Consider the following 17369-nt stretch of genomic DNA (forward strand, 5'->3'; position numbering starts at 1 on the left):
GTGGTTTCTCTCCCCGTTCCCGAGCGCGGCGGCGGGAGGGGCGGCGGGGGGGGGGGGGGTGTTGGCTCGGGCAGCGCGTGGGGCGGCCCAAGGGCGGGGCCGCGGGAGGACCCCGGTGACGGAGGCGGCGCGACGGGAGAGGGGTGAGGGGAGAGGGATTGGGATTGGGAACGGGAACGGGACGGGGAGCGGGACAGGAACTGGGATCGGGACTAAGATCGGGACCGGGAGCGGCGGGTGAGCGGGGCCGGGACCGGGATTGGGACCGGGACAGGGAACGGGATCGGGACCGTGATCGGAACAGGGAGCGGGGCCGGGACAGGAATCGGGATCCGCGGCCTCTCCTCTCCCCCAGCGCCCCCGGGTTCCGCTCTGGGCCGCCGGTGCCGGGCCCGGGGCCTCGCTCCGCTGTCACCGGGAGCTCCCGGAGCTGTCGCCTCGGGTGGCCCGGGGTGCGGGAGGAGAAAAACCAATTTACTGTGCAGCAAACACAGGGATTCCACCCCTCTCACGAGCTCCGTGAAGCTCGTTTTTACCCTCGAAGAGGAAAACAGGAAAAGGAGCCTTAGGAGAAACATATCTGGCAACTGCTTTCCTTTGGTTTTCCCCAGTGATCCCGAGGCAGTGCAGGCAGACCCTCGAGCCCTCGCCTTTCCCCCTCCGTTCCTGAGGCAATGCCCAAAGTGAAGAGGAGCAGGAAGCCCCCCCCAGACGGGTGGGAGCTCATTGAGCCCACGCTGGATGAGCTGGATCAGAAGATGAGAGAAGGTGAGTGGGGCCGTGACCCCAGAACAAGCTCCAGGGAGCTGCTTCACGAAGCTCAGCTTGCCCTGCATGTACAGATGGACCTGCTCTGTCCAGTGCTGCTGAGCCTGGGCTAGGGCTGGTCCCTGGGTTTGGTGTGAGCTCAGGTTACAGAGCACAGAGCTTTGGTTACAGGTTGGTTTAGGGCTGGAGCTCCCTTGGGTGTGGAAAGACTTGTAGTTCTTGTCCAGGCATGAGGTCACCAACCATCCCAGTGTGGGTCACTCACCCCACTGCCAGTGGGTTTATTCCCTAAAGGAACTGTTCCAGGTCAGGCCCCTTTAATTTGAGTCTTCTCCCATTAATCTCAGTCTTATCCCTGCCATGTATTAAAGTTATGAGTGCCCTTGGACCAGTTTATTGCCAAGTGACTGAGGAAATAATTTGCCAGCTGAACCCTGGTGTTTGTGTTCCCTCCCAGCGGAGACAGAGCCACACGAGGGGAAGAGGAAAGTGGAATCCCTGTGGCCCATCTTCAGAATCCACCACCAGAAAACACGTTATATCTTCGACCTCTTCTACAAGAGGAAAGCCATCAGCAGAGGTGAGAGGGCAGGGCTTTACCTTGGGCAGGGGAAGACTGGAGCGATGTGCGACCTGTGGATGCACCTGAACTGGGAGCTGGTGGGAAGGATCAGGTTTGTGGGCAGGGAGGGTGGAGGGAAGGCTGGGCAGCTGGTTACTACAGCCAGTAACTCCTGAGTGTTCCAACACTTCCCTGTGGTGATGTCTGCCCCTCCCCAGAGCTCTACGAGTACTGCATCAAGGAGGGCTATGCTGACAAGAACCTGATTGCCAAGTGGAAGAAGCAGGGCTATGAGAACCTGTGCTGCCTGCGCTGCATCCAGACACGGGACACCAACTTCGGAACCAACTGCATCTGCAGGGTCCCCAAAAGCAAGCTGGAAGTGGTGAGTGTGCAGCTTGTTCCTCTGCTGGTCTGGACCTTTGTAGGACCTGGTCTGACTTCTCTGAGGTCAGGGACAGCAGAGGAGGTTGTGCTGTTCTTCCTGGTAGTTTCCTCTACCTTTTCCTACCTCTCCTCATTTGCTACCTGTGTTGGTAGAGTTGGTGTCTAGTTGGTTCTGAAGTTACTATCAGCTTTGGCACTCATTTAAAGTTGTTAAAGTATGGGAAATAACAGAAAGCTAGCCAGTAGAAACCCTTCCCACACACAACCCTTCCCTGCCTCAAGGCCTGAGCCTGCTCTGTCTGTGGCTTGGCTGAAACACCTTCCTCGTGTTCCTTTTTCAGGGCAGAATCATTGAGTGCACTCACTGTGGATGCAGAGGCTGTTCTGGGTGAAGCCTTTGGTCATCAGACTGCTTTGGGAACTCTGAGGGATGTCCTCCTCCTTCTCAATGGACTATGAGTGCAATTGCACCACTTCCTGGCATGGGATATTTCTGTAAAGCAATTAAAGCAGCAGCATAATCACCTGGATCCTGCATAAATGGGAGGGAGGGGGTGCTCTGGAGTAGGGTTTTGTGTAGCCATTTATTTTAAAATAAAGTTTGCCTTCCTGAGAGTGGTGTCATGTTCTGGCAAAACATTCCTGTGCCCCTTTTCTCCTGTTGGATGTGTTCTGGGTGCTTGGTTTGAAGGTTGTTCTGAATGTGAGTTGGTTTTCAACCAGCTCTCACCCTTCTCAACTAACTTCAGTTTAAAAGGCTGTTTGGAAAGAAAATAATACAGTTTCCCAGCATCCAATTGGATTTGAGTTCTTCCCTGACCCTGTGTAGGTGGCAGCTGAATTTCACTGGAATTCTCTGCTGAGGTGTGTACCCTGGAATTAATGCATAGATCCTTTCAGGAATGCCAGCAGTCTAGAGACTTACAGGTCACATGTGAAGTGACAGAACACAGAACACAGTCAAAACCAGCACTGAGTTAAAGCCCTGTTCAATCTGATTTTGCTTCTTCCTTGTTAAGCACAGGGTTTGCTGAACTACAGCCTGTCTAATCCTCTTAAGGAAATCCACTGAAAACGTATTTGCTTCTCCTTAAAACAAAATATTTTATTATGTAGAAGCAGCTTTACTACAAGCAGTTTGAAGCAGCAAGTCATGCATGTTCCTTGTGCTGGAAGAACTTGAAATGCCCTCCTCCTGCTCACTGTTCCTGCACAGCCTCGGCCTCGCTGTCCTGCACCCCACGTTTGGCTGTCCTGTATTTGGCCCAGGGGTGGGGGGTCTCCTCTCCAGCCATAACTTTTAACCACCGGTGGTAGTAGCCACGGAAACCATCAATCTTCTCCAGGTATGGGTTCCTGGACTTGTACTGCAAACAGAAATCCAACAAAACAAGTTTCTGTTAGACAAGAACTCACTTCGGTACCGAGAGAGCTACAAGCTGCTACCGAAGAAAGAGTGATCATGTCAGCCAGATCAGACAAACCCAAAGGAAACTCAGGCATCTGTGATTCCCCTCCCTTGCTGCTGTCCTTTGTGACCCCTTCACACCCTGAGCAGTGCTGGCTCCTTACCCTGTCGAATTTTGGGGGGTACTGTGCTGCGAACTCCAGCTGGCGGATGATCACCTCGTTGGGAGCCACCTCGTTGTTCCTCATGTCCCGCAGGATCTCTGTCAGGTAACTGTAATCCAGCTTCCTCACAGCACCAGCAATGAGGGTGCTGTAGATGTACTTGTTGGGAGTTATTCCAGACCTCTGGAAACCACAAATGCTGCAGTTAAACTTTTTTATCTGCTGACTAGTGCAGAACTCCGAGAAGGAAAAGCCTCCTTCTCACACAAGGAGCACAGCTCCCTGGAAGTGAGAACACAACTACCTGCCACAAAAACCTCAGCAGGTATTTTAGCAGCATTAACCCTTCATTTTGCCTCTCCCTGCAGCTTCAACCCCAAGCAGCAGAGGATTTTTCTTTGATTACCTTCAAATCCGAGAGGAGCTGCAGTCCATCCTTCTCCTGGTGGCAAGCAATTGCCAAGTTACAGAATGTCTGGAGGTTGGGTGACAGTCCCCTCTTCACCAGAGCTGGCAGCACGCTCTGCAAGATACAAGTCTTGGCATCAGTTCCCAAAAAGCATCACTATAGCTTTCCAGACAGGAAGCTGGATGTGCTAGAATGGAATCCATACTTAGAAATTAACCCAAGTACCAGTTTGTGGAAAAATGTGAGATCCCAGTTTCTGTCATGGACAGAGAAATGGGTCTCACAGCAAAACACAGGAGGCGTGAGACAAGGAGGTGGTGAGAGGGCCGGTTCTGAGATTTTCTCTCACCTTTGCTCCCTCCAGGTCTCCCTGTTTGCTTTTCTTCCTTATTAAAGTGTTAAAGAAGGTCACATCTACTTTCACTTTATGCTCATCCAGCAGTGCCAGCAAGGAGGACTCTGAGGGGCTTTGGGGTTCCACCAGCTCAGCCAGTAACGTGAATGTTTTAATGTTGGGCTCTGCATTGTCCTCTTTCATTTTGTTCAAGAATCCCTCCACGTCCCCCATCAAAGCCAGCCTGTGGGATGGTGTGGCCACTGTCCCCAAGGAAACCACGGCTGCGTCAGGCATCCTGGAATCGAGCAAGTTGGGCAGGTTGCAGAAAGGCAGCTCCTGGCTTGGGTGTGCCTGTTCCAGCTCCATCTCCCTGTGGTCTCTCCTCATCAAGGCTCCAGCCCTGCTGTGGGTGACACTGGGGCTGTCAGGAGCAGCTGGTTCTTCTTCGGCCTGATTCACATCTTTATTTTGTTGCTGAATCAGTTCCTCGGGCTGCACCGAGCTCTCCTGAAATAATTGCTTTTCCATAGCTTCCACATCCAGCTGGACAGCAACACTCTCTGATCCCTTCTTCCTCCAATTTCTCATCCTTTCCTTCCGCTTCCCAGGTGGGAGCTGTAGCTGAGGTGAGTTCTCAGGGGGTCTGAGCAGGAGTTCAGAGGCCAGCACGGGGTCGCCGATCCCGCAGTCTCTTGCCGCGCGCAGCATCAGGTTGTAGGTGTGGCTGTTGCCCTTTATCCCAAGTTTAGTCATTTCTTTCCAGACCTGAAGAGGGGAAGATGCACAGCTGATGTGATATTAAATAACAGCAGCATGTCTAGCAGGCTGTAGGCACATCTGTGTGCAGAGTTTACAGCACGACAAGGACAGTGACCTCAAGTTAGTGGAGCCCTGTGAGATGATCCAGGGCTGTTCACCAGCGTACAGGATATCCTGGTGGAAGTCTAGTTTTCAGAACTTGTCCTAGGAGGAGCTGAGCTCCTCCCATTTCACCAGCCCTGAGCCACCCACTGTGTTCAAGTGATGAGTTACAATACAGCAGCACTTCCCCCTCCCAGTTAGAACATGAGGACACACCTGCAAGGCGTATCGGAACCCGTTTTCACTGTCCTTTATGCAGCTCATGAGAAGGAAGCTGAAGGTCTCAGCTGTCAGGACATGCCCCTTCTGCACAATCTCCTAAAAAAGCAGAGAAAACATTAAACTTCCCAGTTATCCAGTCTGGTGCAGTTGGCTGTGAAGCTCTGATTCTACTGTCGTTTTCTGGGGAAAGAGAAGAAACAAGGCATAGGGTGAACAGAACCACTGCTCCAGGAGAAAGAGAGCCCTGAAACATGCCCAGATCCTTATGGGAGGTATGGGGAATCTGGAGGCAGAAACAACAATCTGTTTAGCTATTCCCAGACTGGCCCTTCTGAGAAGAGCTGCTGTAAGAGCCCTAAAAGGAGCCAGGTATCAATATACAGGTGTCCAGAATGAGGAGGGGAGACAGAGACGGTACATGCGAACTCCACAGAAACTTTGTTTGGTAAGTTTCTGACACACCTGTTGTTATTTTTATAACACCTGACCAATTTTAAAGCCAAAGCTGCCTCTTTTTAGGTACTTGGTGTTTGGTATGTAGAATTTCACTGCAGGAGAATAAGGCCCAATGAAACATAAACACATGATCTGCCGTTCTCTCTGCTGGAAACGAAATTAAAAAAACGACGCGACGTGACGACTTCCAGGAGCTTTAACCACAGCAGACCAGGTTTAACGTGGGAAAAACGACCTGTTTACCTTGAGTACATCGAAGCACATCTTGAGGTCCGAGCAGAGGGCGCAGACCTTGAGCAGGGCGTGGTAGGTGATGAGGTTCAGCTCCTCGTTCTTGCTCTGCAGCTGCTGCCGCAGTTTCAGGGCGCTCTGCAGCCCCGAGTCCTTCCACGGCGACTCGGCACAGGCGTTGAACAGGGCCGTGTAAGTGGCCTCCGTGGGGACCAACCCTCGTTTTTTCATCTAGGGGAAGAGAAGGAGCAGTTGAACTTGCTTCCTTAAGGCAGGGCTTGTAGAACTTTTTATCTTGCTTCTAAGAGTTTCAGGCTAAGAAGGTGCCAACGCTTCACTCAAAGGCATTTTGGAGACAAAAGTGACTGAATGTTTGGAAGAGTTTTAGTTTGGAAAAATGTTTTGAGAGAGAACTTAAACCTACGTCATTGTAGAGCCTGAATGCCTTTTTCACATAGCCAACCCTGCCACAGCCACCAATGAGAACGGTGTAATTGCTTTCCGCCGGCTGGACACGCTCCTCCTTCAGCATCTGCACCTCAAACAGCTCCAGAGCCTCTGCCAGCTACAGGGAAGAGGAAAATCCACAATAAGGAACAAGATAATGAATTACAATGGATATTAAAGCATGCAGCTCTGGGCAGATAGCAGTAGAAGTCCTACAGAGCGTGGGGTTCCTCATACAAAGGCTGGAGAGGGACTTTTGACAGGGCACGTGGTGACAGGACAAGAGGGAAGGGCTTCAAGCTGAAAAAGGGGATATTTAGATCAGGAAGAAATTCTTCCCTGGGAGGGTGGTGAGGCCCTGGCACAGGTTGCCCAGAGAAGCTGGGGCTGCCCCATCCCTGGAAGTGCCCAAGGCCAGGTTGGATGGGGCTTGGAGCAACCTGGGCTAGTGGAAGGTGTCCCTGCCCATGGCAGGGGGTGGGACTGGATGAGCTTTAAGGCCCCTTCCAACCCAAACCATTCTGGGATTCTGTGATGATTCTACAACAAATTCTATTTTTTTTCTTTCTGTAGAGATACCAAGTAAGTGATAGATGGGTCAGAGCTGCATCTTTCATCAGTGATATTAAAAAAAGAGAGAAGAACTAGGACCCAACCTTGTCCTCTTTGATGAGGGCCTTGCACCGTAGGAAGTACCAGTACGGTGTGTTCTTAGGGCCGCGTCGAGGTTTTCTTTCTGGTTCTTCCTCCCCCTCTTCTTGAAGCTTTAAATCCCAAAAGCGTGATGAGGCTTTGTGGTAATACTTTCTAGAGGAAAACTTATCAGACAGCGTCCCGAACTCCACGCCTTCATCCTCCTCCTCCTCCTCGGGGGCTGCAGTGCAGCTGCCAGCACCGATGTCCCTGGGGCCGCTCCCGGGCAGTTTGCAGGAGGGCTGTGAGGAGCTGCACAGCCGTGTCAGCGGGGCCTGGCCCGGGGGCCGGGGCAGGAACGGGGCCGGCCCGGAGCCACCCCCGGGGGCCGCGCTCCGCGCCCGCAGCACAGCGGGGGAGGCACCGCGGCACCAGCGCGGGACGAGGAGCCGCAGGGAGCTCATGGTGTGCCCGCTGCCCCCGGGAGGGAGGAGGGACCCGAGCGGGGTTCGGAGCGCGGAGCCGGGACCTCGCGGGACCAGACCGGAAACCGGAGCGGGGGCCCGAGCGGGACAGCGGGACCGGGGAGAGGGCCCGGCCCCTCACAGGCACCGTCGCCCCGCCCCGCCCCTCCTCTGACCCTCGGCGCCTGCGCGCGCGGAAGGGGCGGGGCGGCGGCGGGCGGCCTCTGATTGGCGGGAGCGCGCGCGCTGCCCGCCGGGGACGCGGTGCCGCGGGCGCTGATTGGCGGGAGCGCGCGCGCTGCCCGCCGGGCGGGCCGTGCCCGCCGTGGGTCCCGTCATTCCGCGGGCGGGCGGCGCGGGGCGGCCACGGGGCTGCCGCCGCCGCCTCCCCTCACCGCAGGCACTGCCGGCGCGGAGCGGAGCGGGCCGGGCCGGGCCCGCCCGGGCCCGCCCGGCCGCCGCGGCCACCACCGCCACCATTCCGCCCCTACCCTCTCGCTGCCGCCGGCCCCCAGCTGCCACCATGCAGGAGCTCATCGCCAGCGTGGACCACATCACGTTCGACCTGGAGCTGGCCGTGGAGCAGCAGCTGGGGGCACAGCCGCTGCCCTTTCCTGGCATGGACAGTGCGTGTGGGGTCCTTCCTCCCTGGGTGCTGGGGCCGCTGGGACTGTGAGGCTGAGGAGGCTGGGCTGGGCTGGGCTGGGCTTGGTGGGATGTTTCCAGGGATCTCAGGGTCTTCCTCGGGTCCTATCCTCAGATCCACCCAACTTCCGCTTTCCCATGAGGTGTCGGTCCTAATCCAGATGTTTTTGTTTTTTACTTAACAAAAACTCTCGTTAGTACCTAGCCACGCTGGAAAAATGAACCCTGAGGTGCTCATGTTGAATAAACATCACTGTCCTGCACAGTACTTTATGTTTCTCCTTTCATCACTTCTTGATACATGAAGCATTTTGAATGGCAGGGAGTTGTCATCTTTAGATTTATCTGTGGCTGAGTCTCTAAACCTTTTCCTTCAGTCTGACACAAACAGACTCAGGAGACTCGTAGTTTGCTGGATTTTTTTGGCTAGTCTACTAAAGTTTTGTTTTAACTCCCTTGAACATTCCTATTGATCAGGATCAGCAAGGGATAACATGCTAATGGTTGTTTCAGGCTGTTCTGGTTAAAAACTATAAGACTATTAAGGCCAGGACTGTAAGTAAAGGGTTCAGGAGTTGGACTTCAGTGATCATTGTGGGTCCCTTCCAACTCAGAATATTCTGTGATTTATTGACATGATTGATTTAATGGCAGAGGACAACCCAATCAACAAAACCAAAATAGCTGAAAAACAAAACAAGCACCACCAAATCTCTGCAAATTCCCCTTGGTGCCCCCAAGAAAATTACAGATATTTGTGAAGGGCCAGGCTTGAACAAGTAAATTCCCCAAACCAAAACGCTGCTTTTCCTTCGATGTTGAGGACCAGATTGTCTTTCTAGGGAGAAATAATTAAAAAGTTGCCAGGAAGCTTTGTTGAAATTAACTATATTTCCTTGTTCTCCACAGAATCGGGCGCGGCTGTCTGTGAGTTCTTTTTAAAGGCGGCATGTGGAAAAGGCAAGTCATATGGAAGGGTGGAAATGCAATTATTCCTGCAGGGTGGATGGGCGAAAAACAGATTTTCTAGCTCTGTTTATAGTACTCTTGATCAGTAAAGCTGAGGGCATAACACAGATAGAGGATATAACTGAAGGATGTTGGAATAACTGCAGCAGTTGGGAAATAATGGTATATTTTAAAGGCATTGGGAGGTGAATAAGGAAAGCTCCTGTTAAAGGAAGGTGTGAACTTGCCACACACAGACCTTGCTGTGGATGTGCCTGGATTAATTGCTGTGGTTTACAGTTGTCAAGATTAAGAGCTGGAGACTTTTTTAGAGGGTTACACAAGACTTTTTTGGAACTCCCTCTTTTGCTGTTGTCACTTAAGGCTGAAATCACAACTGATGTCTTCTGAAACCCCTATTGCAGAGGGGAACAAAGTGTTGCCATTGCCCTGTTCCTCCTTGTGACATGTATTTGAATTGTTCTCTTCTCCCTTCTCCTTGCCCCATCCATCCTTCCACAGGGGGCATGTGCCCGTTCCGACACATCAGTGGGGAAAAGACAGTTGTTTGTAAACACTGGCTGCGAGGACTGTGCAAAAAGGGAGACCAGTGCGAGTTTCTGCACGAGTATGACATGACCAAGATGCCTGAGTGTTACTTCTACTCCAAATTTGGTAAGTAACCCCTGCTTGTTGTCCTTTGCTGGTGTGGGAGCCTGGTGAAGAGGATCCTGGTACATCCCTCTCATCCATCTTCAGAGCATTCCGGTTCTTCTGTGTGTGATGAGATGTTAGATTATCATTTTTTTCAGATCTGCTTAGTCCTTCACCTTATTATCCACCCAACTTTGTGACATATTGTAGATGTCTTCACTCTCAAGAGCTTGTCCCCTTTGCAGGAAGAGGGGGGAAGTTCAAGTTTTCACTGAGTTTTATGCCTTATGTTCATTTTTTGGGGTAAGAGAGGAGTAGGCTGAGCAGCTGGTCTTTGCATGACTTATTTTGGGGAGTTGATGAGCAGCAGAGGGCATGGGGGTGCAAAACTTTTATGCACTTGCTTTCCAGCTCTGGAGATCTGGACATAATGAGGCAACTTGCTGCCAGAAACCTACAGTCTTGTAGGTTTCCTTGGATTGAGGTTAGTGTGCAATTTGTAGTTTCTCCACGGTTCTGGTGCACTAAATGTTTGGGTTTTGTTATCATGACTGCTCTTTCAAATTTAGTTTCCCTGTTGTTTTTAAAAGCACACATAAATTATCCAGTCTGGTAGAACTTTACTCACCAGGGATGAATCCGTGGTGTTCTCCATGTAGGTTAAGACAGGCAGTAAGACTGTTGTGCCTGGACTTACGAGTGTTGGCAACAGCCCTGTGGGAGCTACACGATCCAGGTGATGTTTTGAGAGTCATTTTGAATTCAGACCTGCACCGTTGACTGAGAAGTGTGTTTGCCTTTGGTACAGGGGAATGCAGTAACAAAGAATGTCCATTCTTGCACATTGACCCGGAGTCGAAGATCAAAGACTGTCCCTGGTATGACAGAGGCTTCTGTAAACACGGTATGTACCTCACACAGCTGCTGTTTCTGTGGCTCTAAGTCAGGGGTGGGGTGTTGCTGTTCTCTCTTTGCATGATCTGCTGGTGTACTTGCTCTGCTGAGTGCTGGGGTAGGGATTTATGAGATGGAGACTGCTGAGCTCTGTATTGCAGGTCCCCTCTGCAGACACCGGCACACTCGGAGAGTCATTTGTGTGAATTACCTGGTAGGATTCTGCCCAGAGGGACCTGCCTGTAAATTCATGCAGTGAGTATGCTCCAGGCCTGGCCTGGAACCTTCTGTTTCCCTTAGAATCTGGTAAATGTCAAATGAGGGTGCTCCAGTGCTTCCCAATGGCTTTGGAGGTTTGGCCAAGGTTTAGTTTGGCCAAATTTTTACTCATCTGAGGAAAGAGAGACTATTTACAAGAACATGTAGTGACAGGATAAGGGGGATGGTTTTAAACCAAAAGAAAGTAGGTTTAGATTAGATATCAGAAAAAATTTTTCCCTGTGAGAGTGGTGAAGCCCTGGCACAGGTTGCCCAGAGAAGCTGTGGCTGCCCCATCCCTGGAAGTGTCCAAGGCCAGCTTGGACAGGGCTTGGAGCAACCTGGGCTAGTGGAAGGTGTCCCTGCCCATGGCAGGGGAGTGGAACAAGATGAGGTTTAAGGTCCCTTCCAGCCAAAACCATTCTGTGATATGAGGCAGGGTCTCTCCAGAGAGCTCCCAGTAAGACTCTGGAGTGGTGATTAGATGCTGTCAGTGCAGTGGGATCACAGGGTTTTATATTCCAGAAGGCTTCACAGGCAGAGGGATGTGTTACACGCATGGAAAGAGAAGTGGAAAGGGGGAGGTCTGTTTCCTGTGAGCCAAATTCAATTGGCTGAACGTTCTGTTCTTTGGATTTACTTGACTGAGCTGATGCTAAAACGTTGGGATATGATTTGAGAATCAATTTTCTTGTTTCCATCTAAACCAGCCCTCGGTTTGAACTGCCAATGGGAACCACAGAGCAACCACCACTGCCTCAGCCGACACAAACACAGCAAAAGGTACACACTTCCCCTGCCTCCCCCACACGCCTGCCCTCAAGCCTTTCCCACAGTGCTTTAAAATAGAATATATTGTCCAAGTGGTCAAAATTGGGCACTCAGGCTCTTGGGTCTGGAAGGGAGAATTAAGGAGTGAGCATCATAGTGATGAGAGCCCCACAATTGTTCCAACTTGACACGGAGATCTGGTCACAGAACACTCCCACGCGACACAGGAGCACGTCACACGTGGTTGTGCAGCAGTCTGCCAGTTTGTGTAATCTGTGTGACATCCCTCCTTGATGGCAATGATATTTTAGCAGCCTAAACCTACTCTCCAAATCTGCTTTCAGAGAAAAACAGGATATCTGGGCTTTGTAAGGCTCAGTGCTTGATTTCTTCTCTCTGGTGCTCCAGCTGGCAGAGCACCCACACACAGATTTGGAGGAAAATTGATCATTTGACATTATGGGGTGCTCTTTTTCCCTTCTAAACAAAATAACAACCACAGAGATCTTTATCCTTGATGCACTTAACGAGTCAGAACTCTTCTCCAAACCAACAGAGGACACCCCAAGTCATTGGAGTCATGCAGTCTCAAAACAACAACAGTGGGAACAGAGGACCCCGGCCCCTGGAGCAAGTCACCTGCTACAAGGTAATTCAGAGGGGAGGGATGAGGAGGGAAAACAAAAGGTTTTTTCCTCACAAGCCCCAACTCCAGCACTAGAAAAGGGCAAAGGATCTTCCTGTTCCATCAGCCTTGGCAGTTACATCACTATATGTGTCAACTCTGCCTGTAAAAATCACTGTGATTGGATGGGGGTATTAAATGTCTGAATCCATTTCACTGAAGACCTTTAACAGCTGCTTATTATTTTACCTGCAAGCAAATTACAGATCTGGAAAATGGTGTTGTACCAGATATTGGCATTTCTCTGGATATTCTCTGAATGGTTTTAAGGTGCAAAGTCATGAGTCTGCTCGTGACTTTCTCAAGTTCAGAGGCACTTTGCTCTGTTTAATTCAGGATAGCAGATCAGGAGAGTCCCCACAGGTCTCTGATGTAATGCATATCAGATGGAGTAGTCTTGGAACCCTCAAATGTTGAAATTCTCCTTGTGTTTTACAGCCCTTTGCTGTTTGTGGTTGTGAGTGTTGCTTTGTAGTGGGTTATAATAAAGTGGCATCACTTGGCTCCCAGCACAGAAGCAGCTTTTGCTCCAAGGTGTGGAAGCAGCCCATAGATCATATCCCTTGTGACAACATATTTCACTTCACCTGCTAAATTCTGCACCTGTGGAAAAGCTTCCAAATGGGAACAGTTGCTGGCTACCTTGATAAAGGCAGCTAGAAGGAAAAAGATGTAACTGTGTAGTAATTCCTGTCTCTCTTTCTGTTGCAGTGTGGAGAAAAAGGTCATTATGCCAACAGATGCACCAAAGGACATCTGGCCTTTCTCAGTGGACAGTGAAGGAGCAGAAGGTGCAAGGTTGCTGTTGCTGCTGAGGAAAGGTTTCTGCCTAGCACTATGTCTGGAGCTATTAATCAGGTTGTTTTTTAATGCCATTACTGAAAGAACTGGTCAGAGGCTGGCTGCTGCTAAGCAACGTTTTTGTAATTGTCTCCAATTTTTTTTAAGTTTTAACCTTTTTAAAACCAATTTTGACCTCTGCCTGTTTTCATTGAGCCCTGATGAAAGGTAGATCTAAAAGCCAGTAGATAAACCAACCCCTTACTGGTGCAGCACCCCAGGTAAACACATCTTAGGCCAGTGTTTCTTTGAAGTATTTTCCTTCTGCCACTTCTCTTTGGAGAACCTACAGCGTTTCAGCCTTCCCTGTGGAAGCAGGAAGACTGACTGGGAAAATTTAACACTTGCAATGCCTTCTCCTCAGTGAGAAACAGGGATTCTGCTGTCCTGTAGCTCCTAAACAGCAAAGTCATGTTTCCAGGCCCAGCCTGGTAAAGCTTGTCCTGATGGCTGACTTAACACTTCAAGTACATCAGGCAGTAAAACTCGTGTCCACTTGCTTTGTTTCTGTGCTTCTTGCTGTACTGAAGGTTAGAAATTAATCTTCTGGGTGAGAACCAATCAAGGGGAGAATAAATTGGCAAAATCTCTCGGCCAGACAGTAAGGAACAGGACAAAAATCCTAATAGGAAAGCTGCATCTGTGCTCAGTTTCCATTTGCAGAAAGCAAGGAGGGAAATGAGCATGTCTTGAAAGTAGGAATAGAAGAGCCTTCCCCCAGCCCCCCATCATCCAGCTCACACTGAGCAGGGATTCCCACAGCCTAGAGAAGAGCAGGAAGTGGAGCTGTATCTTCCTATGGAACACTGCTTTTAAAAGTGGTAGAGATTTCTTTTGAGAGCAATTTTTTTGCAAACCCAAACCCCATTTGTTTTGAGAAGACTTATTTTGAAAGGGCCAATGACAAAAAAATGTATTAAAAAAAAGGAAAAAAAAAACATTTCCCCCCCAGTGTGAGCCTTACTGACTCGACCCCATCTCTCGTTTGCTGCCTGCCTTTATACTTTGTTTTTATTGAAATGTACTGATGGCAAAAGCTGGCTGTGAATTTATTTTTCTTTAAGAACAAGGTGATCTGGCTTGATCTGATTAAGAGAAGTGAAGAGCCTCTGCTGGTGTGAATGACTGGGTTATTTCACTGTGGAGTCAGTCACTGCAAGTTTCAAGTCTAAGGTCAGACACTCTTTGTAACACTTTGTGCCCCCAGAGGCTGAACAGTGGCCAGGCTGAGATGTGTGAGCTTATACCCACTCAGAAGGACCTCCCAGCTTTAGCAGTGAAAGCAGGTAGAGTTCTGATAGAAATTTTGGGTTATCTGAGGCAAGGAGCATTAAAATCCCAGTAACAGAATGAGAGTTGCAGACCTGTCTCATCTCAGACAGTGTTCTGCAATGATGGAAAACTGCCCAAATACCTACAGAGCCTGGGGACAGCCTTAGAACCAGAAACACCAACATGCCACCTAAAGCTCAGACATTCTTTCAAATCAAAGGCAATAGTTCTCCCAGTTCATAATGCAGTCCAAGGAGCAGATGCTTTCCCAACCACCTCTTCACCCTGAGGGGTGAAACTCCGAGAATGCACAGTACAATTAACAACTCAATTAAGGAGAGTGTCAGCTCAGGAAACGTAAAGTGTAAGCACTTTATTATTGGTCACAACAGCACAGATTTAACATGAATAGTTGTGATGTCTTCTGTCAGGGTAACTGTGCCAGCAGCCAGGGCTGTTCAGGAGCTGTACCTTCACCTTCTGACACTGATGGTGCCTCAGTGGTATTTCCTGTGCCGGTCGTGCTCTGCAGCAAAGCACAGCAAGTTAATTTTGCTCAAGTCACAAGGAAAAAAAAAACCACCACACCTGAAATTACAGGCAAGAAAGCACTCTGAAAAACTCCCTGAACATGTATTTTCTAAGTCCTGTCAGGTCAGACAGGCACCAAGACCTAAACTTTCTTCATTGCCAAGAAAATACTGGCCAGCTGGTAATGTACCAAGTAAACAATCAAGGTTTCTATGCTGAGTTTGTTTACCCACAATCTTTCATTTTATTTTTAAAAGCAGCAGCAGATTGTTTTTATTACCCCAAGCTGCCCTGCACACACAGAGAGCCTTGTTTTTACTTACTGATGTGACTGTAGCTCCAGATGTAGCTGAGAACAACATACCCAGCCAGCACCATGGAGATACCCCCGAGGCCCCCCTTCTTCACATTGATGTATTTGTTGTAGTATCTGTCATAACCTGGGGAGGAGGAAGAGTTTTCAGAGCAGCCAGATGAGCTGTGGGCTTTCCTGAGTAAGAAAGAAGCAGCCTGGATTCACAGAACTTAAGGAAATTGTTTCTAATGAAACACATCTGAAAGTCTCAGAAGTAAGTCTGGGAGGAGGCAACCTCTGCATCACTTGAGCAAGGTGATCTCAAGTTAATAGCCCTAAGCCTTAAAAAAAAAAAAAAAAAGGGAAAAAAAGCCATTTATCATTTTTTCCCTAAACATTATTGTGACTTTCATGAGCTCAAGCTACTTAGGAGTTATCTAATTCTTTCATACTGGTGTATGTACGTTATGCAGACACTTGCATTTGATATGTTGTGTTTATATCTACTCTGATGAGTTCAAGCTGCTTTGGAGTTCTCTAATTCTTCCATACCATTGCATATACATGATATACGTACATATGTGTATTATCAAATGCAAACTCTTGCATCTGATATTTTGTGTTTGGATCTGCCTGAATGAGATCAGTACCTACAGCAAAGGACACTGGTCAAAGCTCTTCCCAAGTTATTTTAAGTGCCCTGTGTCCTTTTGTACCATCTGCAGGGCTCAACTGCTTTTAAAAATTATTTTTTATTGACCTGTGATGTTGGGAAACTTGGAGATTTTCAGCCAGTGGGTTCAGGACTAAGGGCATCCCATTTCCCCTTTATACGAGAAGGAATTATGTAAAAAAAACCTCTGGTGAATAAAGTTCACCTGAGAAGCAAATTTACAGATAGGAGAATGAGGTGTTACAGGAGAAACTGCTCTGGGAAGGCAAAGCCCTCCGTGGAGCAGCCCCTGCGCTGCAGAACCGCCTCCCTCGCCCAAGCCAACATCCACTCCGGCAGGCAGAGATGCCTGTGTGCTGCTCTGCTCTCCCTGGCTCCGTCAGGAGAAGGGATTCAGGGATTCTCGCCCTCCGCGCCCCCCTCACCTCGTCGACAGGCCCCCACGATGCCGCCGGGGGTGAAGTCCCTCATGGCCAGCCAGGACGGCAGCTGGCCCAGCTTCACGTCCATCAGCTTCGTGTCCTTGAGGAGAACTGCGGTGGGGAGAGGGAGAGAGCGGGGTGAGAGGGGAGGGAGGCTGGAGGGGTGAGGGGGCCGCGGTCACCTTGGAGCCCCCGCACTCACCCGGCGGCTGCGCCATCTTGGAGCGGCCGGAGCGGCGCGCGGGGCACCACGGGAGGGAGGGCGGGGGGACCCGGATGGGGCGGGGAGGGGGCGGCGCCATGTTGGGAAGGGCGCGGCCCCTCAGGGCGGGTCCTGGGTCCGTCCTGCCCTAGGGGCGGGACGCGGAGTAACGAGTACAAACTGAGAGGGGGGAAGTTCAGGTTAGACGTCGGGAGGAAATTCTTCCCTGTGAGGGCGGTGAGGCCCCAGCAGAGGTTGCCCAGGAAAGCTATGGCTGTCCCATTCCTGGGGTTGTCCAATGTCAGGTTGGACGGGACTTGGAGCAACCTGGGATAGTGGGAGGTTGTCCTGCCCATGGCAGGGGAGTGGAACGAGATGATCTTTAAGGTCCATTCCAACCCCTTAAAACTCTTATGATTCCATGATCTCCTCATTGGGGGTCAGTTCCCAATGGGGGCTGCAGGCTGAGGGCTGTGTGAGGGCACTGCCAGCCTGGCACCGTCCTGGGCTGTGGTGTTTTCCCTCTGGTCCCGCTCCAGCAGGTTCCCCCCAGGGGATGGCAAACAACTCCCTAGGGTGTTTGTTCTCTGATGCCCCAGGGCAGTGCCTTGGACTGTCCCAATGTACTGTGTGGGGTATCGGTGCCCTCCTTGCTGGTGCTTTGTATTGTGAGAATATATAGGAAAAATCCACAAATCCTCATCAGCATCATCACAAGACTCTATCAGCAGTCCCACTGATGTCCCACAAAAGAACCTTTGCCAGTGTGTTGTGAAGTTGCAGCTCTAACACTAAATGTGAGTTCACAGACAGTATATAGACAGTATATACTGCAACACTTGTTTATTGTACTGTAAGAAATCCCATTTTGGTGCCCACTCTGGACTTTTCCCTGTGGGAAAATACTGTGTTCTACAAAAGCTCCTCGGG

General features: G+C 50.3%; 4 protein-coding genes across 6 annotated transcripts; 2 read left to right on the top strand and 2 right to left on the bottom strand.

The window, feature by feature from the left end:
* The first annotated feature begins 95 nt into the window (after positions 1-95).
* BUD31 (BUD31 homolog) lies at positions 96-2330 on the top strand. Of its 2 annotated transcripts, none has more exons than XM_064673249.1 (5): positions 96-237; positions 612-768; positions 1226-1348; positions 1549-1715; positions 2059-2330. In XM_064673249.1, the coding sequence occupies exons 2-5, from the start codon at positions 675-677 to the stop codon at positions 2107-2109; spliced, it is 435 nt and encodes a 144-aa protein (XP_064529319.1). In that variant the 5' UTR covers positions 96-237; positions 612-674; the 3' UTR covers positions 2110-2330. The 2 variants fall into 2 exon arrangements, with proteins under 2 accessions (XP_064529319.1, XP_064529320.1); XM_064673250.1 differs by having other exon boundaries at positions 101-143.
* Positions 2331-2796: 466 nt separating this feature from the next.
* On the bottom strand, positions 2797-7456 carry PTCD1 (pentatricopeptide repeat domain 1). Its single transcript, XM_064673244.1, has 8 exons — positions 6909-7456; positions 6230-6370; positions 5818-6036; positions 5113-5214; positions 4048-4800; positions 3696-3812; positions 3290-3472; positions 2797-3084 (listed from the first exon to the last, which is right to left on the bottom strand). Exons 1-8 carry the CDS (start codon positions 7347-7349, stop codon positions 2917-2919), a joined length of 2124 nt encoding a protein of 707 aa, XP_064529314.1. The 5' UTR covers positions 7350-7456; the 3' UTR covers positions 2797-2916.
* A 242-nt stretch (positions 7457-7698) lies between these two features.
* CPSF4 (cleavage and polyadenylation specific factor 4) lies at positions 7699-14153 on the top strand. Of its 2 annotated transcripts, XM_064673246.1 has the most exons (8): positions 7700-7975; positions 8904-8954; positions 9465-9617; positions 10405-10500; positions 10652-10745; positions 11459-11531; positions 12076-12168; positions 12916-14153. In XM_064673246.1, exons 1-8 carry the CDS (start codon positions 7873-7875, stop codon positions 12982-12984), a joined length of 732 nt encoding a protein of 243 aa, XP_064529316.1. In that variant the 5' UTR covers positions 7700-7872; the 3' UTR covers positions 12985-14153. The 2 variants fall into 2 exon arrangements, with proteins under 2 accessions (XP_064529317.1, XP_064529316.1); XM_064673247.1 differs by lacking the exon at positions 11459-11531 and having other exon boundaries at positions 7699-7975.
* Positions 14154-14674: 521 nt separating this feature from the next.
* On the bottom strand, positions 14675-16545 carry ATP5MF (ATP synthase membrane subunit f). The gene is made up of 4 exons (XM_064673252.1): positions 16440-16545; positions 16241-16348; positions 15171-15287; positions 14675-14842 (listed from the first exon to the last, which is right to left on the bottom strand). Exons 1-4 carry the CDS (start codon positions 16537-16539, stop codon positions 14814-14816), a joined length of 354 nt encoding a protein of 117 aa, XP_064529322.1. The 5' UTR covers positions 16540-16545; the 3' UTR covers positions 14675-14813.
* Between the last annotated feature and the right edge of the window lie 824 nt (positions 16546-17369).

This window comes from Pseudopipra pipra, chromosome 16 (assembly GCF_036250125.1).
Source record: "Pseudopipra pipra isolate bDixPip1 chromosome 16, bDixPip1.hap1, whole genome shotgun sequence".
NCBI classification, from domain to species: domain Eukaryota; kingdom Metazoa; phylum Chordata; class Aves; order Passeriformes; family Pipridae; genus Pseudopipra; species Pseudopipra pipra.